Genomic DNA, 27511 nt, shown 5'->3' on the forward strand with positions numbered 1-27511 from the left:
TGCACCTGGCCACCCTCTGTCCTCCGTACCCAGGTTCCTGCTCACCTTGCCAACCTCCCGCACTGCCTCCGGGCCACCCCTTGCACTGGGGTCTGTATCTGTACCCATACACCCCCCCTTCTTTCTGCACTTAACTGACCAACCCCGTCTGCTGCCTTATACTACCACTTTTGTTGATTTTGTTATTTATTTTAATTTATTCTGTTCTCCTTTTGCTCCGCACTTTCCACCCCACCACCCTTTCACCCTCCCATGAATTTGCGCATTCTCAATGTCACTGGACCTAGTAAGATTGTTGTTTGTGCATGAGCGTGATAGAAATACAACTTCAATTCAAAGTAATTCGCAATTTTCAGTCAACAATGCAAGCCTCACACTCCTCATAACATAACATCAGATTTTCAACAATTTATCTTTACATTTTATTAAATGCCATGCATGGGGCTGCTCTTTGCTATTTTATACTCTGGTATGATTCTTTATAGGTTATTTATGTGAACTGATGCATATGGCTACCAATAACTGAATATTTCCGTTTAATACATTTTTAAATGACCAAATGGTTTTTGTATAACTTTTATTTCAGCATCTGTGCGAGTGTCAGTTTGACGACAATGTGAAGTTTAGAAACTTCATTAATGAGGAGGATGCTGATACCATGCGTTTGCAGCCAGTCGGCAGAGATAAAGATGGATTGATGTATTGGTACCATTTGGATCAAGATAACAACATCCGGATGTATATTGAAGAGCAAGATGACCAAGATGGTTCTTCTTGGAAATGCATTGTCAGGTATTTTGTCAGTATTGGCAACCTGTAACAATTGTTCAGTCAAAATGATCAGATTCAATACTTTGTGGCACTGGTCAGCTGTGTCAGTACTATACTGTTTTCACTGCTGCGGGACAGTTTATTCATTTCAGTGGGATTATTCATCTGAGCTCTCCCATGTCTGCTAACAATTTCTTTAATCATTTATGTATTTGTTCCTCTTGAGTGTGATCAATGCCTTAGATTTATAGGTAATGCATAATACCTGTGGGGCACCAGCATAATGTTGCATTCTCTTCAATTACTTCATTATGGTTTACTGAACAATTGTAAGTCCAAGTCATAAACATGTTGCTCAGAGTATGCAAATCACTCTTTTCAGCAAATTGGCACCCACAATAAAATATCCTGATGAAATTCTCCTTTGTTTGTCTTTTACTTTCACTCCCGCAACAAGAGCGCTTGGGTGCTTTTTCTACCCATGTCTTGTGCACAAATGTTCCTCCCATATGTGCTTTTCTCACCTAGATTTTCTTTGTTTCTGCTAAGCAGTGAGGGAAGCGACCTGGAATGAAATACAATAAGTTAACTCTGCTATAGTAAGAGCACTGCTTCACAAAAGGGTGAACATGGCAGATTGAGCCCATGCTAGCAGGTTTAATGTCCCATATTCTTTAATAGTTATGACTGCAGGGGGCTGGTTGTTAAATGTGTTATAAGGTGATGGGTTTAATTTACTGTTGCCCCTGTTTGCTTTGCCTGGACATTTTTGGTTTTCTCCTCGTCTGTGGTATATAGTTAGAAGGGATCCTGGTATGCAGACTGGACAGGGATCTCATTTTAGTGAGGGGGGGGATCTACATTGTTCTTTGACGCTTTTTACGGTTTGTGTTGAGGATTATCACACTGCTTATGAAGGGCATGGGGCTATTTGGGAACGTGAGAGATCAAAGCCGGTGACACCCACCAGACAGTGTGTTACAAGGTATACTTTGTGTATAAGTAAACCAACTGGGTTCATAAAAAATCGAACTGATTTTTAAAATGGCTGTTTTGTTCCTTTTTGTGTCAGTACTTTCCTTGGTAAAAGAAAAAACACATACCTGCCACCATACACATTGAGCCCCTCCAAGGCAAATCTGTAACTCCCAGAATGTGTACTTGATTTTATTAGTGTAGGTGGTAACCCTATTGGACAATGCTTCTGCATTAATGGCATGATTTAACACCTTGATGGTACAAGATGTCTGAAGTAATGGGTTTTCTCTTACGAGAGAAAACACACAGAAATGCAAGCGTCACAAACTTGCATGTAATATTCAGAGAATCCACGGTGTCTGTGTCTTAACCTTAGTTCTGATATTTTTAAGCTATTGAGCAGGTCTCTTACATTGATTTGAAAAATTAAGAGAGCATGTTGATCTTATCTGGGTCTTCTCCCCTAAATTGTAATGTTTCATTCCAAACGGCAAAGCTCAGGCTGCCACCAATCAAAACTGTAAGACCCGGCGCGTCATTTTCTTGTATACTTGACATTGATTTTAAATAGTAACTATGAAAATGGTCACTCCTGGTAATGTCTGGATCTAATCTAGGTTCCTTCCCATGACAATTTTCGCAGCAACCATAGACATTCAGCTGCCTGCTTTTAGAAGATGAACATTGTGAAACATTTTTCTTTTTTTATATGTAGTTAACTTTTCAGAATAAAATTGAAGTTAGATGCAGCTTGTATTATGGTGAATTCCAACTAAATTTAAAACTGGTTTTGTTTGTTATTCAAGGATATGAAATGGGTAATAAAACTGAAGGTCATAACAATGCAGCTGAGCTCTTTCCTTTTACAAATACTTTGTGTTCCATCAAAACAGTTTGATATTCCAAAGCAGCATCCAATAATTAAAATGAAGCAGTTTTCCAAACAAATGGGCAATCTAAGAAGATGCATACATTGTCATGCATGTGAAACCGTACACTTCTGTACAGCTTTGATTCCATGAACACTCCCTTTTGACAGCATAGGCTCAGTAATTTGACGGTTTGCGGGCACATTTCATCAAGGAAATGTATGGCTATGATAAGGATCCTGATCAATGTCCTGGAGATGTCTGGTAAAGGGGACCACCCCTCACTTTTGTTTTTCGATGCAGAGAATGAGTTTGATAGTGTTTGTAGGTTTTTGTAGTTTACCCTGCGTAGGCTCTGCTTTGGTGAAAGCTTCAAAGTATTTTTAATGTTTCTATAGGGGATGGCTGCCAAGGGTCTGGCAAAATGTGGGGAAGGTTGGAGTGCCCTCTCTTGGCCTATGCAGATGACATGGTTGGCCTATTGTCCCTTGCAAAGGAGTTTGCACCCTTTTAGAGATGTTATTTAAGAGCTTGTGAAATCCTTCATGCGACAAGGTAAATTGGTCAAACATACAGTATTGCTGCTAATAGCTTGGCAGTCGTATGGTGTACTTTGCAGATTGGAACTGCAAATGGCAGAGAAGCTGTGAAATTGTTGAGATATCAGAAATTTAATGTAATTGGAATGGTGTGCATCATAGAGGCAGACATTGCAAGATTGTTAAAACTGACAATCTGGGCAAAAGGGAACACCATTGAAATTACTCTCCCTACCAAATCACTTGGTTGAGTTGCTTCCCCTGACTGCAAAAACTGATATTTCAAGCCTTTCTACAGGTCAAAGGAAAGCATGAAAAATCTGTCCTGTTTCCTTATGCGTAGCGTGAAACAGGTAAAGTTTGGATCCCTTTCCTTGTAAAATCATGTTTTTTTTAACTTGAAAAATCAAGCCACTGGCTGGAATCCAAAAGATATGATTAACCAACATCGGTGAACATGGAAACCTTCTCAATACTACTGTTAAAACTGCAATTTCTACTACCTGTGAATACTCCCCTACACTAAAACCCCTCTCCCCACTGTACAGGCCACACAAGGGGCATTTCGATACTGGTTGAACTGTCTGGTTACATAAGGGGTCCTTACTGGTATAACCCGGCACTACACATTATTAATCAGATGTACTGGACGAGCTGGGTGATGAGGAATATATTGACTATTGGGGATGTGGTAGTGAGGAGTTGGGAGGGGGGGTGAGAGGGAGAGGGGGGTGCCTGATGCATTCAGGGAGCTTTCGGTTAAATGCCAGCTGGGGAAGTTGCAGAGTGGCAGATATAATACGCTGAAGGACCTCCTGATCAGCTTGGCATGATGAGTAAAGGCGCAGAGGAGAGACCCACACACTGGACTGATTGAATCTGCCCCCAACCCCAAAATGGTTTAGACCTTACTCAACCTCATGCCCAGAAAAGCCAATGAGGCTGAAAGATGGGATCAACTGTCAGAAGTAGGGTGAGTACCTGCGCCTAGATTTTCCTTTTTGCCTGAACATTGGGATAGATGTGGCACAACCCAGTTCTGCTGCAAGTTAGGCCTCTACCCGAAACCCTTTGCAGAGAGAATACTTGCATTTACATTGGGCCTCGGTCTCCTCAGTCAGACACATGCCTGGGCTGTGAAGTTCAGGTGGATGATCTTTCACATGTGATAGGACACTAACATGGTCCAGCAGTTCTGGAGGAATGTCTTGGAAAGCGTAGCCCTAATGACGGGCTTCCACCTAGTCATGCACCCTGCTATGATTCCTACCATGCTTTGAAGGCTGCCCCCATTGATTGGTGAAATGGGGGATGGGGGTGGTTATACAGTGCTAGGTTTGCGGAGCACCTTTGGCCAAAATAAGATAATCTGGGTTTGGAAAACTAGAAAGAAACTAGATGTGGAGAATTGGATAGGGGACCTGCAGCTGTTGTCTAAATACGACAAAGTGATGTGAAAAAGGAGGAACATTAAAAATGAATGTTCTGAGTTCTGGAGGCCATTTAATTTGTTCAGATGAAGGGTACAATGTGGCTGACCTGTACCATGGTGTGGTGTGCGGAGGCCTGCAATCTCCCCTTTCAAACTAGGCTGTGTAGAGGATCCGTGTTTTTTTATTTGTCTTTTTTTAATCTCGTGCCTCTTTAGTCCGTCAGGATGCCTCCTGTTAAATCCTGTGAGGTGTGGGAGGGGGGGTGTGGAGATGTGCTACACACTTCTACCGAGCACACAGATTAACATTTAGACTTTCAATGATCCTCGGACCCTTAACATTAAAACCTGGGCAGGAAAAACAGTCCTTTGGCACTGTTTGGTTGGGTGCCACATTCATTATGCTTTATTTTACCCTCCTAGTAGTTGGAAAAAAAAATTCACAATGCATAAAAAATTCACAATGCATGTAATACACCAAAGTTCATATTCCACTGGGTTGGACAGTTCAGTGACTTGTCGATGGAGTGTGCTGCTCAAATTATGAATTGTAACAGCAGAGCAATATCTAAATGACCCATTCAAATCAGTGTACAATTAGCAGGTAATTTGTTTGTGGTTGCAACATGTTCAAGCTAGCAGTACAGATTATGTATATTCAGACAAATGCCTTGCTTGTGCTTGTAAGATGTTCAGAGGACATTTACATAGACTTCGTGATAGTAAACCTTTTTAAAGGCTACGTCATTTCATTTTGCAAATTTAAGCAAACCTTGCAACTCTGCCAATATTTAAACATAAACCAAATCTTTACAGAAGAGTGCATCTTGGAGTCAAAATGACTTTATTGAAAAGGGTTAAGTCTTCTGGAACGCATATGAATTACTTCAATTCCTTGTACAGCAGCTTTAGTCCAATACAGGCTCTACAGAAAGGATTATTTGCCCTTTGACGTTTAATCCATTCAGTCAAAGTGTGAAGAATGTTCTGGCTGTTACATTTAGATTATGATGATAAACATTCATTGAGAAAATCATTTAGTTGCACACAAACTCACATCACATGTGGGATACCTAGCCACAATCGGGTAAATAATCCAACCTTCCAGTATGCAAACACTATAGGCAGAAAAAAGCGAACACTATTCAATACCTGAACGCTTTACACTGCAATCATTTTCTGTGGGATAGTGTTAGGGTTCCACCAAACTGGGCCTGCACACCCCTCTTCCTCTGGCGATTGTGTCAACCGAGATGCACTCTCCACTATATGGCAGCATTGGGAGGAGTTTCCAGACCAGAGCCCATTTTACCATGGCTGCCGGCTGACTCAAGTCGGGCCACATACAAGGTGGCTGCGGTGACGTTAAACGTCATTGCGCCCGCTCTCGTATGCCGCGATTAAACAGTCGTTTTGATTCCCATAAATAAAGGTGCTGTGCTCCGTGTCGTGCTACTCTGGATCCATGCAGGTTCCTGGCAACGGCAGGACCCGCTCTAGGTAATTGGTAAGACTTTGCTCATGGAACCCTCCTCTTCTCCTGACCCATATCTCCCTGTTCCAAGACACATTCTGTCCCACTCTGGCACGCCTAAAGGGAACCCTTTCACTTTGACCCTCCCCTTGTGAAGCCAACGAAGGGAAGTCCACTGCCTTCCACTGGTGGTTCTAGCAAGGGACTGGCTAGTTCAGGGAAGTACAATTGGCAAGGGGAATTATGCAACTGACGTACCAGTGTACCTGTAGTTACTTATACTGATCCCTGTCCTCCTGTGATTATTTCCTTATGCAGCTCCTGTCCTCTGTAACCAGGAATCTCAAGCGGAGGGCCATCAGATAATTCTCCTTTTTCTAGGGTGGGGAAACTGCCTTTTTTACTGTGTTCTTGATACAGAGAAAGGAAGTAGTTGACAATACCTCTTGACTCCCAGGAATTTCTACACGTTATCCAGAACTGTGTAATCTGAAAGATAGTGTAGTAATTTGTAATAACTTGGAAGCTGATGAACACCTGAACCAGCAAGTAAGTTAGTAAGTAGATTTATTGTAGTTCAATTGCCAGGAACAAAACATTGGCATGTCCTTTTCAAGTCAGCATACCTCCAACTGCCAAGAATAGAATCCCCCTTCAGATAACAACACACCAACACTCCACTCACACTGACATCACTACATTCCATTTAGCAGTGATGTCATCCACTCAGCTAGCAAGACACATTAGAACACTTCTCCCTCCTTTACTTTGTTGGAAACAGAGAAAGATCACACCAAAACCACCACCAGACAAAAACCCCTACATGTACGTGAGGCCAGCACGTAATGCACCAACTAGTAACACCACTGGTGACAATAAACTGCCCCTAGAGAACACCAAACCCCCGGACACTCCAAGGAAGATCAAGGAAACCGGAAATTGCTCCACCAAATGAATAAGAACCCAATAAAACCTATGACACCCCCATGATACTAACAACTGTGCCAACACGTTGGGCAACATGACACCCCGTGTCAACCAACCCTTACACCAAGTCCTACGCCCAACTCAACACCACTTCCACCTTTATAAACAAAACAGAGAGGAACCCAACGCAGTCTACAAAGGGCTCACTCCTTCCATGAACAGAACCGGACAACCTTCGAGAAACAAAAATAAAAAACTACGCACCCCCACCTGTTCCAAGCTGCCCCTTGGAACCTAGGTCCTTCCACGACCCAGCATCCTCAAAGATAACTATCTAACACTCCTCGACTCTCAATGCACAAACATCCTCCCGTCCTAGTCTGCCCCCTAGGACACCAGGGCTGCCACCCCCAGGCACGAACCACACAGCTCAACAGAGCAACAAGCACAACGAAACAGTTCACCACAGCACCCCTAAGGGTACCACAAAACCACAAAACCCTGAACCATAGAGAACACAACCCGCAAGAATGCGGATCACAACTAGGACCAACCACCTAAACCAGACACACCCCAAACACACACACCAACCACCGCGGACCCCTGGTCCAGCCTACTGCACAGCGCAGTGCACCTACCACTCACCTAGGACCCCAGGTCCAGCCTACTGCCACCCGCAGCACATTACTCCATACCTTGGACCCCAGGTCCAACAACCTACAAAACAGCAGGACTACTCCAACACGGGACCTACCCAATGGCCCCACCTTGCATGTTGCTATAGGAAACCACAAACAGAGGCACTATGTAACAATAGCACAGTTCACATACACACAAGGCTAGCCACCCCCACTCTCCATAAACACCTCCGCACACCATATGCATATCTGCAAAAAGATACATTGACTTTCACATGCATATTCAGTACTACCAAAGATTAGACATAACATAACTGAACAATTAGGATGATGTCTTAAAGCACCTATGGATAGAAATGACTGCCCGATAAACCATAATCACCCGTGGGCACCCCCACCCACGAGTCCATCCAAAGCCAAATGGAACCCATCCTGTAAAGAAAACATTGTTGGGCCTTAAGCACATTAATCAAGACAGGACTACTGATGCAACATGTGAGTGCTCCCACCCACAAGTCCAAACCCAAAAATGTTCAGTCCACCTGGAAGAATATTGTTATTGAAAAATACATTGCAAATCAGACATATTAATGCAACAACAAAACGCTAAACCACATTCACTCGCCTGAGACTTGCATACAATGATCACAACCCCAACAGACAGCCAGTCACACACATACAAGCATCCAGCGCGCGCATCCACACTCACACGGGCCTCTATTACGCACACACCCACCACACGCAACAGTACAGCCGGCACACCACATACGAATCTCACTAGTGCACAGCGTTCTCCATGAACCGGAAGATCCTCCTCCTCGCAGCGGACTGCAGTGATTTAAAACTCCACTGCTTCCAAATCCGCACAGAACCAGAAATCCAAACACAGGACACAGGTAACTCCACCGCTGTACCTGCCCTGATGGATCCGTAGTACAACAAGTGTAACACATTCTCCTCGCCACATTTCACCAACACAGGATCCTTACGCCCAACGCGGAAGATGAGGGCGTCCAGAATGTGCACATCAGTGTTGAAGTCAACGTCCCTTTCATGATACCATCTGCGCCCCACTGACGCGCACCTGCAGATGTCCATGTCGCCCCAGGCGTTCCTCCCGCACCGCTCGCAATCCAATACTCCGCCAAGTCTTTTGGAGGGCCCCCGCGGCCGCTCTGCTCTGTCCAGAGACACCGGCTCAGAACGCACACCGCGTCCGCGACAGGAAAGACAACGCAAACATTCTTTGCGTTCCAGCAGCACACGCTGGAACGCATGCCGCAAGACAGGAAACGCGATAACATCAACGCGTTCTGTCACGCCCACATGAGCATCTACGTATTCGAGCCTCCTCCGACATGCGCGCAAGCAACGTTCACGATGGAGTTCCACTAGGTGACACGCTACGTCACCATAGCCATCGCAGGCACCACAGCGCTCCCATCTCCTGCACCCCTCCATGACCACAGAGGACCGGGGCCCGCCACTATAAAGAGCGCGACGTTCTCCTGTGGAGCCAGGCACTTCCAGCTGCTCTCCGAGCCCCACCAAATTGTCCGCTAACTGGGCCACCCGGCCCCCAGTCAGCTTGCAGGCACACTCACCTGCTCAAGTCACGGTGATCAACAACCGCCCAGAAGCACTCTTGCTGCGGAGACCCCACACACCGACACGTGTGCTGTTAATGGCCCGACAGCTGTTCCAGGACGCCCGCAGCCAGCCAAAGGGAAACCAGCAAACTGGACACTACGGCAGGCGTTCCTTGCATCCCAACACCACACACTGACTAGTGTGCCGAACAGCTGCTCACACACGTCCCAGAACCACCCGGTCACTGGGAAAGGCAGCTTCTGGGGCAACAGCGTAAAACACTGCACCCCGACCTGAGTGCCGACCCAGCTCCACCTTCAGCACCACCCGGCCTGCTGAAGAATCTTAGACCGCCCAATTAAAACACCTTGGGCTCCAACTTGCTGTCAACTTGGCAAATGGACATGAATTCACAGGAGGGCAATGTTTTCCCGTTCCTGAACTGTCCCCTCCTCGACAGGATCCCACCTTCGTCGCCAGTGTAATAACTTGGAAGCTGATGAACACCCGAACCAGCAGGTAAGTTATTAAGTAGATTTATTGTAGTTCAATTGCCAGGAACAAAACATTGGCATGTCCTTTCCAAGTCAGCATACCTCCAACTGCCAAGTATAGAATCCCCCTTCAGATAACACACCAACACTCCACTCACACTGACATCACTACATTCCATTATGCAGTGATATCATCCACTCAGCTAGCAAGACGCATTACAACATAATTCATTACATTAACACATTATGCAAATGGCACCAGTTCTTACGCACTGTCCAATTCTGTATATTTGTACACTTTGTTGGAGAAATTTCAAGTTCATTACATGAGCTTAAATGAGCACAAGTCGTATATAGATACTGGGAGCGGGGAAGTCTGAGAGACAAACATTTATTCGGTTTAATCAATTTATATATTCTACCAGAATCAATTTAAAAAAAAAATAATAAAAAAATACCAGGAGTTGAAAATACATCTTTGAAGTTGGAAAAATAAACTTCTGGATTTGGTTTTCAAAATGTCATTCTCTAGATGGCTTGATTGAAAACACCACCATGGCAGGTTGTTGAACAGTATTTTGGAAACATGTTTAAAACTCATTTGATTTATGGAACACGTGGATCCATAACAGGATTCAAAATGTGCATTTGCTGCTAGCCATTGGGGAGTCGACTTTCAGTTTTGGTGACTAAGAAATTGTGTGCATGTGGAGAACTGATTTTTCTATAATTGGTTAGTAGCTTGGAATTTGAAGTTTGGACACCTGCAAGTAAGGTCTACTGCACTGCACCATTCATTGAAGAATTTAAATGAGATTTGTTAGCATTTAGAAACGAGGGGCAACGTGTTTTCATATATTAGTGTGATTAGAGGACAACCTATTGGTTACCCATTTCATTGACCATGTAGAAACGGCAGGCATATTCGATGGGAATCCCATTCTAATGAGTACAATATTGTTTTGGAGGCAGATTCATTCTTGCTGTCCGTATGATCACACTGCAGTCTATGAAAGGCATGGGGCGGCTTGTTAGGAGAGGGTCAAAAGCCAGTGGCACTGTCCACATGAGTGAATTGCTAGATATAGCTCATTTATTTGCATTTGGAAAGCGCCCAAGGGCATCAGGGCGCTGTTTCATACATGTTACATTCATCTAGTCAGTAAAAAAAACAGGTGGGAAAAAACGTAGGAAAAAGAAAACACACACACACACACACATGGGGGGGGTGGGGAGTGAGCAGCCGGTTGGTAGCAGAGGGCCTTGCTGCTAGACAGCGAGGTGGAAGGCAGGGGGTCTTGGTTGAGGGTTGTGTGGATGGCCGGAAGTCCTTACACAAAGAGCCATGTTTTCAGGACGTTGCGGAAAGGATGATAGTTGGGTTCTGCCCTTAGTTCAGGTGACAGTGCATTTCATTGGGTGGCAGCTACTGTAGGGGAAACTGGACCCTCCTGCTTTGATCTTCTTAATCTTCAGCAGGACTAGTCTGTGAGTTTGGGGTTGTGTCGATTGGGCTCTTAAGGCGGATGGGGACTTTGGTGATGGGTCTGTAGTTGGGTGACAGGGTCTAGGGATGTTTAAATTTTTGCAGTGGGCAAACCCTGGCTTCTCTTAGGCTACTAGGGACCTGGCAAGATGAGAACGATGCGTTAATGAATTTTGTGCTGAATGGGGTGATTGTTGCTCTTTTCTTTTCAATTTTCTGCTGTAGCATGATTATTTTATTGCGCATGGCATTTTGAATGCTGATGTGCCAGGTTACGTCTTTGGTTATGGTATTAAGGGGCTGGGATGGTGTTTCAAGTTCTCTGAGGCTTTTGAAAAGCTTGTGAGACTTGGAGCTGGCTTCGTTAATCCTGGAGTTGTAGGTTGCAGCTTTAGCGTTGATGATGGCCTTTTTATATTCCCTGGCTAGGGATATGAAGGCGGTTTTGGTGGTGTGGTTGGGATCTTTCTTCCAGAGGTTTTCAGCTTGCCTTTTATGTGACCGCAGGGTAGATGGGTCCGAGGAGAACCAGGAATTGATGTGGGCATTGAGCTTGGCCTTTTTGTGATAGAGTGGGGCAACCAGGTTGACTACTTTGGTAAGAGTGTTAGCATACAGATCTGCTAGGATAGTGGGGTCTTCTGAGGCGGTGTGATCCAAGTCTCTTAGGGGGAAATGTAGACTTTGGTGATGTTTTTGGTACTGCTGGTGAGTACTCTACAGAGGATCTTGCTGTTGGGAGTTGAAGGAGGGTAAGGTGAAACTAAAGATGTGGTGGTCCGACCAGGGGCAGGGGGTGTTTGAGCTGATTGTGATGGGCTGTTCAGGTTGGCTAACCAGTGCAGGGATCTTACTTTGATGTGTGCTGAGTTGGTGCGTGAAGCCCAGTTCTGTGGGGACATTTGCTACTGTAGTTGTGGTGTTCATGGGGTCGTGTAGACCTAGATTAAGGTCCCCTGGAAGAGGGTTTGATGCCTGAGATGAAGTGTGAGTTCTTCTCAAAGGTGGTGGTGGGGGGGGGGGGGGGGGATTCGGGGTGCCTGTACAGGATGTGCTGTATTATTGAGTCGGTGGGTGATTTGACTGATAGACCTTCGCAGTTAGCTGAGATGTGGCTTTCAATAGGTCTAATATGAAGCGTGTCTCTAAGAGTGACACCCCCTCTTCTGGAGTAAGTTCTGTCACTTCTAAGTATATAGAAGCCTTCTGGTAGGGCTAAGGATAGGGCTGGGCCTGGTGCTTTGTGCAGCCAGGTTTCGTAGATTTGCTAGCAGGTCAAGATGTTAGTTACAATGAGGTAATTTATCTCGAGAGCATGTGCGGGGAGTGATCTGGCGTTGATAAGGGCGACTTGTAGGAGGCAGAGTTCTTTGGTGCTAGTGGTTAGCTTAGTGGTAGATAGGTTGGAGGATTGCTTCCCAGGTCTGAGTGTATTCCTTGCCTGAGGTTGGTTAGGGTGTGAGGGAGGCGTGAAGCGGTCAGAGCTCTTCACAAAGATGGAGGGGTGGTGTGCTGCTAGGTGATAGGTGGGTGGTTTGGCATATTGTATGGTTCTGGGTGCAGGGAAGGCTGAGTTTCCAGGATGTGGTGAGGATCGGGCCATGGGGTTATTTTAGCAGTAGCTTTCCAGTAACGGGTTGATGGGGGCATAGGCAGGTTTGTGGAGATGGATGAGTTTGCAAGGCATGGTTCGGACTGGTTTACACACAGGACAGTGATCTCAGAGGAAGGGTGAGGTGTTACATTTGTATTGTTGCAATTGCCTCCGGCTCAGGCGTGAGAATGGAGCCGCAGGGCTTTCAGACACAAGGAGAAAAGGTGGGGGCCTCGAGTGCGCTGTGTGCGGCGCTGCAGAGTGGAGAGAAGCCTTCTCGTAGTTTCACAGTGAGGCCTAATCCAAAGATGGAGTCGGGGGTGTCCAAGATTGATGCCGAGTGTCTCTACAACAGCCCCTCCTGCGTCGTCGTCGGCACAGGGGCTGGTTATGTACACGGGGGCAAAAGGAGGCATCACCCACTGTTGGTTGAGCAAGTGACATGTACCTTAAACTGAATGAGTGAGGGGGGGAGGCCTGAGTGGCCCTGCCACTCCCACACACTATCACATTTCTCTGCCAGGACATCCATGACAAATAACATGTGATTTACAGCTCGTCCATCGGCACCAAATGGCATGTTAAAACGACTTTAAGTCGACCACTAACTTCATTTAGTGGTATGAAGATGCGCAGAGATCCAATATGACAAAAAACCAAGAACAGACTTCTCATACCATACTACACTTAACTGTATAATGTGTCACTGAGCAGTTTATATGTAATTCACACCACACTGGTTTATTATTATTATTATTATTATTCACAATATTAATCAGTATGTGACCTTCCCAAAAATTTCACATAACATTCATAGAAAAACCTCAATTCGGCATACATTAAACATACATCTCAGTCATAACACAAACATTTTCAAGCATACTCGCTCATGCATAAAAATCTAACAAATTCAGCACAGACAGTAAATATCACTAAAAATGTGCAAAAGAGTTTTTGGTGCATCCAAGTACAATTCACAGGAGATAAATTGGTGGAAGGGTCTAGTGGTGATGGAACAGAGAGCGCTCCTGCCATCAGGTTTAGAAATTTGAATCTGGATGAAACTTCCCTACCACACAGAACACCTTAGAAGACAGGGTACATAGAAATGGGACGTATATGTATAGCCTAAGAATAAAAGGTTTTCGGTCAAAATGACTGCACCGAGTTCGGAGCCTTACAAAACGTCTGAAAATGCATACCACAAAAGGTTCGAACACCAAAATATCGACCCTTTGGTGGTATGCATTTTAGGTAGGTAATGAAAGGCTGCTGGGGTGTCCCCCGCAACACCCCGCTCACCATACTATACAGTGTAGTAAGCAGGGGATGAAGGGCACAGTCCTGCAGCTGCCTGACAAAAAAGAATAAAAAATAAAAAGGCTGCAGGGGGGTGGGTGGGAGTTTCTGTCCCACGCAACACCCCACTCACCATACTTCAAAATCTGTTTTATTGCTATCACCAGGATTGCATCTAACCAAGATCCATACAAACAAGCCATTAAACAGCGCCCACTTTTTGCCAATAATAAAACCTGTAACGGCCCTCTTGGAAACATAATTGATGTCATGTCTAACCTATCCAGCACCTCGCGCCAAAAGGCTAATACTCTTGGGCAATACCACAACATATTGATTAATGTCCCTTTCTCCTTCCCACATCCCCAACAAAAATCATCAGTTATTGTGACAGTGCATGGGGTGAGTAGCGAAGAGTACTGGCAGATCATCTTACCTAGTCGTATGGAATAGATGTAGATGCCCCAGGTGGGGTTAAGTGGAGAAAACGCTACTCCCCCCCCCCCCCCCTTTATTGCAGCTACAACCAACTAACCTCATTGCTCTCTTCCGGTCCCTCCCGCCCCAATTTTCCATGATGAAACAGTCTACATTTAACCATTTATATGAATATCTAATATGCTGTATGTACTAATTTTTTATTTTCCGCTGGACTGAGTACTGTACATTTTCACTACATCACTCACCTTGTATCGGCGCACACATGCACTGTCACAAATGTCACCTACACCACAAATCACGTTCACATGTGTAACCTTTTAAATATATATCCGCCTTGATAAAGACCCACGCAGTCGAAACACGTGTCGGCTGACCATAATTGGGACCATGAGTCCACAGAAATCCACTGACCATTAAAAATTGCACTCAAAACTAACCATAAACAGTGTGGAAAATCCAATTTTTTAAACAAACTAATTGCAAGGTGTCCAGGATGACCCCTGTTCATACTTTAGCAGATACCTGCATATATTACGCAAAGATGGGGGATACACCTAGGTTTGAGAATCCTGTATAGTGTGAAAGAGGCATATGTTTCACAGTGCAGTCGGTTTAAGCATATGGTAAACAAAGATGAAGGCTATACCTAGATTTGCGAATCCTGTATAGAGGGAGAGAGAGGCCTGGGTATCACAATGCAATAGGTATAATTGTACGGTAAATAAAGATGGAAGCCACACCTATTTTTGAGAATACTGTAAAGTGGGCAAGAGGCCTAAGTTTAAAAAAACATAGGAGGCCTCATCATAGTCAGCAAGAAGGTAGCTACACCTAGATTTGCGACATCTGTATGGTGGTGGGGGGAGGGCCCAGGCTTCACAAGCCCGTAGGTTTCAGCCTCTGGTACAGTAGGTTTACGTAGTGTAGCAGTCATCGATGGTTAGTTGTACCTAGTTTTGAGAATACATTTGTGGTGGAAGGTTGCTAGTGATGAGAGCTTCCCTGAATGAGTGATGCAGGTTAACAGTGGCAGTGATTACTTGGTGATGGGCGTGTGCTAACCTGTGTTACTTAGTTAATTGTTAGTCGTGTCTCACGTGGGCTGGCAAGCGGGGGGCGCATAGTGTTGTGGGTGTGCCACAACAAAAGCTTATGACTTACCTGGAGTACTGGTCGGCAGCTGTGGTGTTGTGCAATATGTGGTAGTTTCAGGTGAAACCGCTGCAAGAGCTGCCGGACCCTTAGTTGTGATTGATGCGGTGGATTTTATTAGTGGTGTATTCACGTGGTGGAGTGGGTTAGGAGAGTATTGGGAAGAGCCAGGTTTTAAGGGTCTTCCTGAATTTTAGGTGATTTTCAGTGTTGGAAATGTGTATGGGAAGGAAAAGCCAAATGATTGGCACTTGAACATAGGAGGAGGAACCGCCAAGCCTTGTGGAGCTGTGGGGTGGGATCACTAGGTGAAATGTAGTGCAAGATCTGAGGTTCCTGGTAGGTTGATGGGGGACAAATTTGTCTCTGAGGAATTCTGGGCCGGTGTTTTGGATTGCGCAATGGGTGATACACATGGCTTTGAAGGTGGTGCGCCGAGCAATAGGGAGCCAGTGGATGGCTCTCAGAGCAGGCCTGATGTGTTATCTGGCGGGCAGTTTAATGAGCAGGTGTGCTGCTGCATTTTGGATTCTTTGGAGTTTCCTTAGTTGGGATGCCGTGGCTCCTAGCTAGAGGCAGTTTGCGTAGTCTAGGTGGGAGCGGATGATGGAGTTCATGGCCGAGAAACAGCGGGATAGGTTAGGTAGGGGAAAGATCCACCTGAAGATACGTAGGTGGAAGAAACAGGTTTTGGATACACTGGTGGTGTGTTGTGTAATGGATAAATCTGAGTCCAATTCGCATCCAAGATTTTTAACCAAGTTTGAGGGTGCCAGTGCTTGTCCTAGTGATACAGGCCACGGGAGTGGTTCGGGGGGGGGGGGGGGGGGTGAGTGAGATTTTCCTGCCAACTAGTATTTCGGTTTCCCAGGGTTGAGGATGAGATGGTTGGTAGTCGTCCAGTGATCAATGTCAGAGAGGCACGATGACCGGTCCGGGCTGCCTGATCCTTCGGGGTTTGGGATTTTGAGGATGATCTGGGTATCATCTGCATAGTTGTAGCAGGTAAGGTTGTACGAGTGGATGATTGCAGGAATGTGTTGTATGTAGAAGTTTAAGATTAGCGGTGATGTGGACGCTCCTTGGGGGACATGGATGTGAACTGGTTGAGATGCATGATGAAGGAAGAAATCCACGAGAGGGCTGTGCTTTTGATTCCTAGTGTTTGTAGTCTAGGAGACTAATAGTCGAGTAATCGATGGTATCGAAGGCTGCGGAAAGGTCTAGCAGGATGAGAACCGCGCAGCCGTCTGCGTCGGCTGCTCTTTTTAGGTAGTCCCAGATGGAGACTAGGGAGGCTTCTGTTCCCCATAGTGGTCTTTGATTGAGCTGGGTCTAGGAGGTTGTTAGCTTTGGCAAATTGGCCAAGCTGTTTGTAGGCCCACGCGGTCAATCAGTTTGGCGATGAAACACGTATTGGAAATAGGTCACTAATTTTGGGGAAGAAGTGGGTCAAGCGTCGGTTTTTTGAGAATGGGTTTTGTGTAGAATGTTTGGCTTTCGGGAAGGATCCTAATGAGAGTGAGTGGTTAAGATTTGCACATGCCATGTTACCTGCACTGGTGGAGGATAGTATTTTTTTTGAGCATTGCGTGTGGGCACAGGTCTTCCGGGGAGCCTGATGGGTGGCTGACTGCTACCAGCGATAGGAATTCATGGTGTGGGATGGGGAGGAGTCAAAAGAAGATTGTGATTGTGCCATGGTTTGTGTGGGGGTTGTGGGGGAGTGGGCGGTGGTTGTAGGATTTTTAGTTTAGCGACGATAGCATTGTCTTTCGTTTGCGGTATTGTAGAAGTGGAGTGACAAGGTGTCGCATAAGGCTTGTGAGCTTGGAGTGGACAGGCGAGAGCATGAGGGGGATTTGAATTCTGCTATGAGTTTATGTAGTTACTTACTTGGGTTGCGAGCATTTTGGATTTGGTTCCCATAATGTTTCTTGCTTTTTCTGATTTCCGTAAATTCTGGTTGTTCTTGCTAGGGTGGTTTTGTTTTGGGCTGAAGGGTCGACTCTCCGGGCTCGTTCCAGACGGTGCTTGAGAGTTTTGAGAGGTTTGAGATTGGGGATGTACCATCTCGGCGATGGTGCAGATCTTTGTGAGGAATTTCTTGACGGGGTGAGGGGTCCTTCTGCGAGGAAGAGTAAGTTGAGAGAGTTGCGGAGTGAGCATTCAAGATCTGGGGTGATTACCACCTTGTTCCATAGTGGGAAAGTAGTGGGGGCTGGTGGTGGATGTGTGGGGTGAAGGGCGCTGACCACTGTCGAGTGGTATGGTGAAACTGAGTGCTGAGTGATCAGACCATGAGAGGGGGCGTAGTGGGTGGGGTTTGCGGCGCCGATTATTGCATCGAGGGTGTGGCCTCTTGTGTGGGTGGGAGTGGATGTGTGGTGTTTCAGATTGAGTGGATGTAGACTATCTGTAAGGTACCTGGTCATTGGGTTTGGTGGAGTCTAACCATGTGTTGAAATCTCCTAGGGTGGTGAATGTTGGATGTAGGATGAGGTTGGCGGCCAGTCCTTCACCAAGTGTGTGAAAAGTTTTATAGCTGGGGGGGCGGGGGGGATCTGTAGATGAGTAGGAAGCTGTGTGAGGCGAATGGTGCGAATTGGAGTTTTACCAGGAGGGATTCGTAGTCTGTGGTGCTGGCGGAGGTGTCCTTGGTCATTAGCTTAAATTGGTCTCTGTGTAATATTGCTAGCACATCTCCCCTTCGTGCTTTGTTCCGAACAGTGAGAATGTAACCAGGTGGGAAGGTCTCGTGGCCAAGGTGTTTGTAGTCGTCCGATAACCAGGTCTCAGTGAGGAATAGGATGTCTGGGTTTTCCTCTGTGATGAGGTTATAGATGAAGTTTGTTTTTGGATACAACCTGTCGTTGATGAAGGTGCAAGATATTTGGTGGGATGCCTTTGTGGGCGGGTGGAGGGTGGGTAGGGTTGGGGGGTGGAGGAGCGTGTTCTGCTGAAGGGAATGGCAGTTGTTGGGGGGTTTCTGAGGGGGGCAGTGGAGTTTGGGGGTAAGGGAGCAGGTGGGGTGGGGGACCATAGTACAGGGGGGAAGAGAGCTACGACTGGGTTGGGTATGGGCAGTGAGGTTTCGCTCCTATATGGCAGTGGTTGCGAACTCTTGGAGAATGGGTGATGCTAGGGGCGAGGGGGCATTAGGTGCCTGTGGTCTAGCCCATTCCTTGCATTATGGGCGGTCATGGGTGTATGGGAGAGAGTGGGTGGTTCTCTGGTGAATGGGGTATTGGCTAGAGATTATCTTGCTGCACGAAGTCTGGGGAAATGAGAGTTGGGGGTGGTGTGCAGTTGATAATGGAGAATGTGAGTGGGAGGTGTCGGGGGAGGGGTTGGTCGCTGGCGCAATTGGAGTGATAGGCATATTAGGTGTCTTGCTGCATTCTCTGGTGTGTTTCGTGGGGGGAAGCTCTCTAATCAGTCTCTCCATCTTGCCGCTCTTATTTGTGCAGAGTGGGATCTACAGGTGGGGAACAGGAGGGGGGAGTGACAGATTGAGGTGGGCGTGGTGGGGGAGGAAGGGATGCGTGAGAGATGCAAGTTAAAGGTGGGCTGTGTGATAGCAAGGGTAGTGAAGGACTGTGGTGGGTCTCGTTGGGGCTAATGGTGTGCCAGGTGGCTGCACTGTTGTGGCCTGTGAGCAATATGGTGCCTAGATGACTGTTTTAAGGATTGAGGCCTTAGTTTCACAATGCAGTTTGAGTACAAGGTAGAGCAGAACTACCTTTGTGTACAAGTTAAACGCAGCTACATTTGAGTCTTGCGTAATGGGCGAGAGGCCCATGTCACACAATGCAGTTTGAGTACAGGACTAAACAGTTAGATTTGAAAGTCCTGTATAGTGGGAGAGAGGCCTACACCTAACCACGCAAAATGAGTACAAGACTAAGCACAGCTAGGTTTGAGGGTCCTGCATAGTGGGCGAGAGGCCCCGTCACACGATGCAATTTGGGTGCAAGACTGAACACACCTCGATTTGAGTACAAGACTAAACACTGCTAAATTTGAGATTCATGTATAGTGGGAGAGGCCTATACCCAACAATGCAAAGTGAGTACAAGACTACAGACGGATATGAACGTCCTGTACAGTGGGGGAGTGGGAGGGAGGGGATGGTGATCACTGTACTGCACAGGTGTAGGTACGTTTGCTGAGTGGCTGGGCTTCCGGAGTAGAGTAATTGCTCTACTCCTCTGGTGAAGCGTTGGAGTAGACTGTTCCTGACCGCTAGAGAAGAGGTATAATAATGCAGGTCTCAAAGGGAAAAGTGAGTGGCACCTCAGTGAGTAGGAGAGTAAAACGCGTCTGGGAAGTGATGGGTTGAAAATCCTAAGGCAGGTAGTTAAACCAGTTCCATATCAGGGACCCAGGGCCCAGCCAAGTCTCATCATTGGAGCTGGTTATACAGCGCCTCTCAGAAGAATAGTTACTTCAGAAAAATCTGGGGCATCTTGGAGAGAGGTTCCATTTGGCGACACCCTGGGAAAGGCTCTCACCCAGCAGGACATGGTTTGATGGAACTACTTTGGACAGAAGACTGAGCCGCATCGGGGCGAGACTTTTGGAGAACTAATTTGATTCAGGATGAAATTTTGAGGCCCCTATAGTGTATTTTCCCAAATGGATCTCCAAGGAGACCAGAAATTCTATAGGACTGAGAAGTACTCCCTTTGAATAAAGTTTGTTATTCCTATTTGTTAGTGGTAGGGACAGACTTAGACTAGGGTTATGACCGAGGACTGATTTTTGTTGTGAAGACATCCTGACAAGCACCTTTTTCTTTTGTAGGTTAGGGTAAAGACAGGCTTTCTTTCCTTTGATAATCAGCTCTACAAAACATTACCCCTTGTCCGCCTCCTGAGTCCGAGTTCCCGAAAATAGTACAACAGTTTCAAAATAAACATCAATCAAGGTTCTATAGAAATATGTACTCTAAACAAATCCATTACACAACCAACTACTGAAAAACTAAAAACCCACTCCTGTAAAAGAAGAGAATGCCGAACAAATATGCCTAGTCACTCTGGATACTTTAGCTGGGAGGACAAAGTCAAGAATTGCCATAATGTCACTGAAAAGGATATGGGAAAAAAGATGCTGCAAGAGCGTTAACCAACCTCTAAGACCCCAAAAAAAAACTAGGGGGACAGGCACTATCAAAAGTACCAGACTAAAGTTCTTCGCTGATTCCTCAGGATCGAACCAGGCTTCATGATGCAATCTTTGTGTGTCCAACCGGGTTAGAGGATGGCGAGTCATGTTTATCCCAGGTGGCCAGTTTGCATTGAGTCTGGTTTGAGTGGTGTAAACTAGGAGAAAACACACACCTGCTAGAGATCCTGTAGTGCCAAAGACCATTGGAGCCCGAATGTTAATTATAAATGTTTGGTCTTTGCAGCCAGAGCATACTGAGAAGACAATACCAGATATTTAGTACAAGAGGATGGAGAAAACTTTATCGGAGAAACAGTGAAAAACCAAGAAAACACCTGAACAAAACCCATTCCTGTTCCAACACATTAAATGATCATAAGGAAAAATATGGGATGACATGATGCAAGAAACAAATGTGTATGATCACGTGCCAAAAATCTGTTTTCACCAGAAATCTGCAGCTTTAAATCCCAAAAGAAAGATGCAAAAGTCAACATGGACTCCTAGTTATAAATTGCTAGATACACGTGTAAAATTCTGAAGATGTCTCTGGTCTAATGTTTAGGAACCTCTTTGAAAAGAAAAACACATACCAAATGGGCATTGCTAGATGGTGTTGGTAAACTAACATGAAGAAATAAAAATAAAAAAAATGTAATAGATGGCAGTTAATGACAACGTGGTAGTACCTGGACATGGTACGTGACACTGCAATCAAAGAAAGGCAGAGGAAAAAACAAGAACACAGAGCGCAAGTTCTGTGGTAGGAAGTTGTGCGATGCCATCAATAAGAACATGGTGGGCCATGCTTACCAGCTGTGGTCTGAATCGGGATTCTCAAGAACCATATATAAACCCCCAGTCGGAACAGTAAATGGTTGTGGTGCAAGTTTTGAAATTGAACGGAGCTGGGATCCTTTTGGCTCCTGCTTGTAACCTAGAAAGACTGGCTAGCTTGAAACAAACTTACAGGAGCTACTTTTGGCTCCCCAGGCCAACTGATGCAGAACAAACACACCTATGTGAATTTAACTCTCTGCAATTGGGGCAATCTATAAGCGAACATTAGGATTGGGCACATGTAATACAACAAAGCAAAACTGGTGATAAATATTGGACAAATTGACATCCTTGCTATGTACTAGCTCCTTGTCCCGTGTGGTAGCTCCTGGTCACAGGTTAATGCTGGATACCCAGGAACTGCTTTTAGCTCCTGCTGATCGAATCTTAAATTTGATCCATATGGTGCTTCCCTGTCAAGTAGAGTAACGTTCCATATCACATGATGACCTCACTGCATCAATCCTCAGGAAGTGTGAAAATAAAAATTGGGCATTGTAGAAGGTATGGGTAGTCGGAAGGCAGAACAAAAGTGCATGTTAACAGCAAACCGCTACTAGAAGCAACAGATGCCTAAAAGAAGACTAGAAAAGGTTGTCCAAAATGAGTAGATGATCAAGGAACTACTGTAGAACGGATAATACAAGATGTCAAGTAAAAACAAAGGTTCAACTGATACAGTATCGAGAGAAACAAGAAAAGTCATGACAAAGGTAGAAACTATATTAGTCAAGTGAACAAGGATGCAGAAAGGGTCAGTTAAGGAAATTACAATCATAATTAATACTCTAGAATGCACAACAAATACAATCACCTCTCCTCTAAAGCATTTGACAAAAGGTAGTGCATGAAGTAAGGACACTAACCTGGTCAGTGTTGGGCAAAGGAATGACAATTGTGATTCATTCCGTAGAATACAGAAATAATACAATAATCTCCGTTAAAAATCACTCAAACAGGGTGGGAAACGAAAATGGGTTGTGCTTTTTTGCAACTTGCAATTGTAGAACTCTAACCTGGTTAGTGGTAAGACAAAAGATGCATGTAACACGAGAGAAGAATAGGTCTATTGACAAGCATACACAGTGTTCTCATAGAAAACAGAACAAAGTTCTTTGTTCATTCCTTAAGGGGCTACAGAATCAAGACAGTGTATCCAAAATACCTCTCCTGTCCATTTTGGTTTTGAACGTCTTTGTGTCAGTAACACTGGACTACTTTGAGAATTTGGATTCTTATATGTGATAGTTGGTGCTAGTGTTGTTGGACGCGTCATGAAACTGGTGAGTGGCAGTTGCTTGTTCGTATATTCGACCAATGTTCACTCCATCAGCCTTTCACTGTTTTTGTCCCACATAATATAACCTGCATTGACATTTTATAGCATAGATTATACAAGGGCTATCACAAGTGTCAAAATACAGCAGTTTGATTTCCCCCCCCTCCCCCCCTAATTCTGGGTTGTACACAATGTTGCCTTTGACATTGGGTACTTTCCCATGTCTACACTGCTCAAATTGCAACAATCGTTTCTCCGATTATTGTTGTATTGTGCTTGGTATGAATACAGGTGCTAGGGAATGCATGAGAGAATGTGGTGTGTCTGATAGAATGTTTGGTTGCGAGTAGGAATGCCTGTTGTGAAGGTTCCAGAGTATGTCAGTTGGAGAGGCCCAGCCTGGGCGATGGGACCCAGTTGTTCATGTTAAACTTCTTAATGTAACCAGAATAAAGCTTACTTGTGGAACCTACCCAAGATGACTAAGGAGCCTTGATTATTACACTGGTGACAAGGATGGCCTCCGTCAGCCACTCATTCTACACATACTCTCCTACTTAGTAACATGAATGGGAAGACGTCCCCCTCCTCCCCACTTACTGGCTCTGCCTTCAACAGCAGCCACTCATTCTTACAGAAGTCACCCCCTCTCATCCTCCACTTATCTACCCATACTCTACTTCTTAGTCACATGAATGGAAAGGTGTCCCTCCTGCCCTTTATTCACAAACACATCTACCCATTCCTTACCTCACTTTAACTCTGCATGCCTACAAAATACCCATTCCTCACTTCACTTTAACTCTGCGTGCATACACAGTATCCATTGACAAACCTCACATCGGAGGAGACATCCCTCTCCATTTCTATACACACACTTGTGGTGTCGCCACAAACCATACCTCATTCAAATACCCTTACCATACTCTACTATGCTTGCACAATGATACTAACATTTTGACATTGCTCCAACAGTCCAACGGACACGTCTGACTTGTTGAGATGGATTTCTGAACTCTGACCTGGTGGGCAGAGGTTCCAGAAGGCCAGCATAGTTTGTTTGAACAGGCTAACCTTCTGGACAAGCCAGACCAATTAAGGTAGAATTGGTGGCAGTCAAGACTAGGTCTCAGGGAGGGGTGAAGGTGACTGAAAGCCCACAATGAGCACCCACAGCAAAGGACCACTGCAAATCACTATCAATCAGGTGTATATATAAAACATATATATACAGTTATTCAAGGCCTTTGAAATCAAACACAAAGCAAATATAAACAGTAATACTTCAAACCAATACAACACTACTATAACACACACATACAATAACAAGTGGCCTAAAGAATAAGTGCACAGAATGGGTCCACAACCTAGTAGGAAAGGGAGCAAGCAGTGCAAATAGACATTTCTTCATCAATCAGTCCCTAACTAAGAGGCAGTCCAGTCCCTACAAAGAGTGGAGCCTAGTGCTCAAAAGTACTTTCAGATGCTGGTGCATGCGATTGTGCGGTGGAGCAAAAACGGGTTCTCTTTCAGGTGCTGTAGCAGCTCAGGAAGGTGGGTGAGGCGATGAAGAATAAGTTCCCACTATTCGTGGAGAGTCTCCCCAAGAGGGCAGAACAGGTTCCATGAGTTGGGAATAGGTTGGTAGCACAGTCTATCTGTGGGAAGGTGAGTAGCCCTCGGGGGTCACTTGTGCGTAAAACTGATGGATGTGCTAGGGGCCACCAGTAAGGGTTCCAAGTACTCGCTGACCCCAGGCGCACTCTGGACCAAACTTCGGCAGACGAGTCCTCTTCGGTTGCAGGACAAATGCAGCAATTGTGCGGCTCTGCGGTTTTCAGCGGTTGAGTTACAGCAATGATTCCGTGGCCGGACAGTGGCGATTTCTCCGCTCCTGCTGAAGGGATCAGGCCAGTTTCACTGCAGCAGGATTCAGGGCACAGAGGGGCACAGCTGCAGCAAGGCACCTGCAAAGTTCGTCACCACGGCTGGGTCGAAACAGTGACTGTGTGCACTCTGGTTCGGGTGCTCTTTATTCCAGACCTGGGAATGCCAAGTGTACGCAAGTCGGTGTGAGAGTCCCGGGAACACAGATCTTACGATCTACCAAGTTTCAAGTGTCCACTCGAAGGCCGTTTCAGAGCAAAGGTCCTGCGCAAGCTGGTCAGTTTACTGGTTGGCCCAGGAACCCTTCTGAAGAGGCTTGCTTGCAGGTTAAGATGGAAGTGCCGTGAATAGTTCCCACTATTCAAATGGGTCGAAGCGCCTTTGCAGGCCTTCTAAGTTCGATCAGATGCCAGATGGGTCTTGCGAGACAACAGGGCTCAGGGTGCCAGACCTTCCATGGGGTCATCAGCGGTTCCTCGACTCAGTTTTAGTTTGTGAGTCAAGAGATTGACCTGGTATGGGTGTTTGGAGCCTCCTCTTATCCAGAATCTCCCTCGCGCCAAAATGATGAGGACCGAATGGGAGATCTGCTTACATACAGGCACACCAGACGTGGACCAATCGCGGACCATGGTGGTCCCAGTCATTCCCAGCACACCAGACTCTCTGGCACCCAGGATGTGTATTGGAACTAGACCGTCCAGCCGCATCCTGGAGGCGCGAACACAATGAATGCAGAAAGCCTGCGAAAGCTTTGTGTTTTACGGGAGAATGCATGACAAAATAAGGACTGACGCGGGTCTGCTCAACCTGGGGAAGGTAAAGGGACAAGATGGCCAAAGGACAGGACAAAGAACCTCGTGGCATGGCCATTCTGGAGCCAGGGCACCTTCCTGTGCCAACCGCGGTAAATGCAGCTTGCATGGCAAAAAAGGGTTAAAAATATTAAAATTATGCGGAAAGATAAGCTGCTACTAGCCCTGTCCAACGCACATCTGTACTTCTACCATAAAATCCTTTGAGGGAGTCTTGGGCCTTTGGTAACGAAAGGTAGACCAAAGCACACTGTACTGTAAGGTACTTTGTGCACTTGTAACATGTTGCACAAAAGTTGCAACATAGGAAAGGACTAAGGGAAACAAAGTCTCCCAGTGCTGACTCTTTAAGGGCATGCCAGTTTCCCCATAACAAAGTGAACGGAAACCCAGCAGAGTGCAGCAGAAGGCTGTGCTACACTGGCAAAAGTCAGGCTGAGCTTGTCAGACAACAGCAAAAGTTAAGGGGGGGGTTGCACAATTGGAGGGAAAAGTACACATACATGGGAAACTTTCCTAACCACTTGCATCTCCTTAAACAGGTCAGACTACCCATACTTTCCACTGACTTTTCTTTACTCAAGGTCTATATACCCTACTTTTAACGAGATAATAGCATCCTAAATGTCCATAGCTGTGATGCTCTAACCTGCAAATTCTCAAAACATGTTAGTCCCTATTAGATTTTTCACATAACATCTAATATTGTCCACTGCTTCTGCTTACATTAGTATTACCATAGCAGACACTGTGGGACTTGAAACCTGAAATTCCACGTTGCCCTGGCAACCTAAAAGTCCATGTTGCGGACAGCAACCATAAAGCTAAAATGTCCTCAAACTTTTAATCACTAGCACATACTCTTGTGTTCTACTCATTCCAAGCTCTGCAAGTGTAACTTGCTCTTGAGATGAAGTAGATTTGCTAAAGGTCTGTAGTTGGTAGTCCAGCTCTACCTGATCAACCTCAAAATGCAATAAACCTCAAATATGCAAATGCCTTGTACCTGCTGCAATGTTGCATTATTCTTCATGCTAAACATTCTCAGCACTGACGTTGAACTCTCTTGTAATGTCCATGCAGGTTTTAAAATACTACACGTCACTACTACACTCGCATACACAAATGCAAATATTTCAAGAGTGTGTGCGACACACATCCAGCCCGTAATACTACACAACTAAACTCATTTGGCAAAACTTCCAAATGAATGCAGCCATTTTCTTTCAAGATATGCATGCTCCATTACATTGTCATGTTTGCAGATGCCAAATCCCACGTCCTCTAACATAAGATTCCACAGCCTCTTTAACCAGGTCTCACCAGTGCATGTCGTAACTACAACTCCATAGGGCACACATTTCTTTCTTCCCGTACTGCTGTCACGATAATGGCACAGAACCTGAACATTGCTGGATGGCCTTTTTGCAATCTGGTGGATCGCAGACTTATTTCCATGAAGTCCTCTTTCACACAAAAATATCGCTGACTGGTAGCACTTCAGTCTTAACTCACTTGAAACTCACTTCCTTACAGCGTGACACGCAAGCGCAGCAAGGTCCTTTACTCAAATGTATCCTTCATGAAATGCATCTCCAGGTCAACACATGTCGAGGGCAAGCACGTCATTGCCCTTGTTATTCCAGTCGGGCGCCAACCCCCTCTGCAGCTTCTATGTCGTCACCACTGGTGTGTTGATCCCAGACCACGGCGGAGCTGTGCAACGCCAACCCCTGCTTCTGCTCTTCAGCTCCCACGTCGCTGCAGGTAAGAGCAACTCGCACCAAAGCAATGGGACATGGAAGACGCAGCCCTAGGCACCTCGCTGTACGCT

The 27511-nt window shown here is 45.7% G+C and overlaps 1 protein-coding gene across 1 annotated transcript in view; it reads left to right on the forward strand.

Annotated features, from left to right (window-relative positions):
* Window positions 1-27511, forward strand: part of RSF1 (remodeling and spacing factor 1) — a 1138572-nt gene that overhangs the window by 154315 nt on the left and 956746 nt on the right. Inside the window, exon 4 of the mRNA XM_069639968.1 lies at window positions 587-792. Coding sequence (XP_069496069.1) covers window positions 587-792 — 206 coding nt within the window. The remainder of the gene's footprint in view (window positions 1-586; window positions 793-27511) is intronic.

Source organism: Ambystoma mexicanum, chromosome 7q (assembly GCF_040938575.1).
Source record: "Ambystoma mexicanum isolate Mex_15411 chromosome 7q, UKY_AmexF1_1, whole genome shotgun sequence".
In the NCBI taxonomy this organism is placed as follows: Eukaryota; Metazoa; Chordata; class Amphibia; order Caudata; family Ambystomatidae; genus Ambystoma; species Ambystoma mexicanum.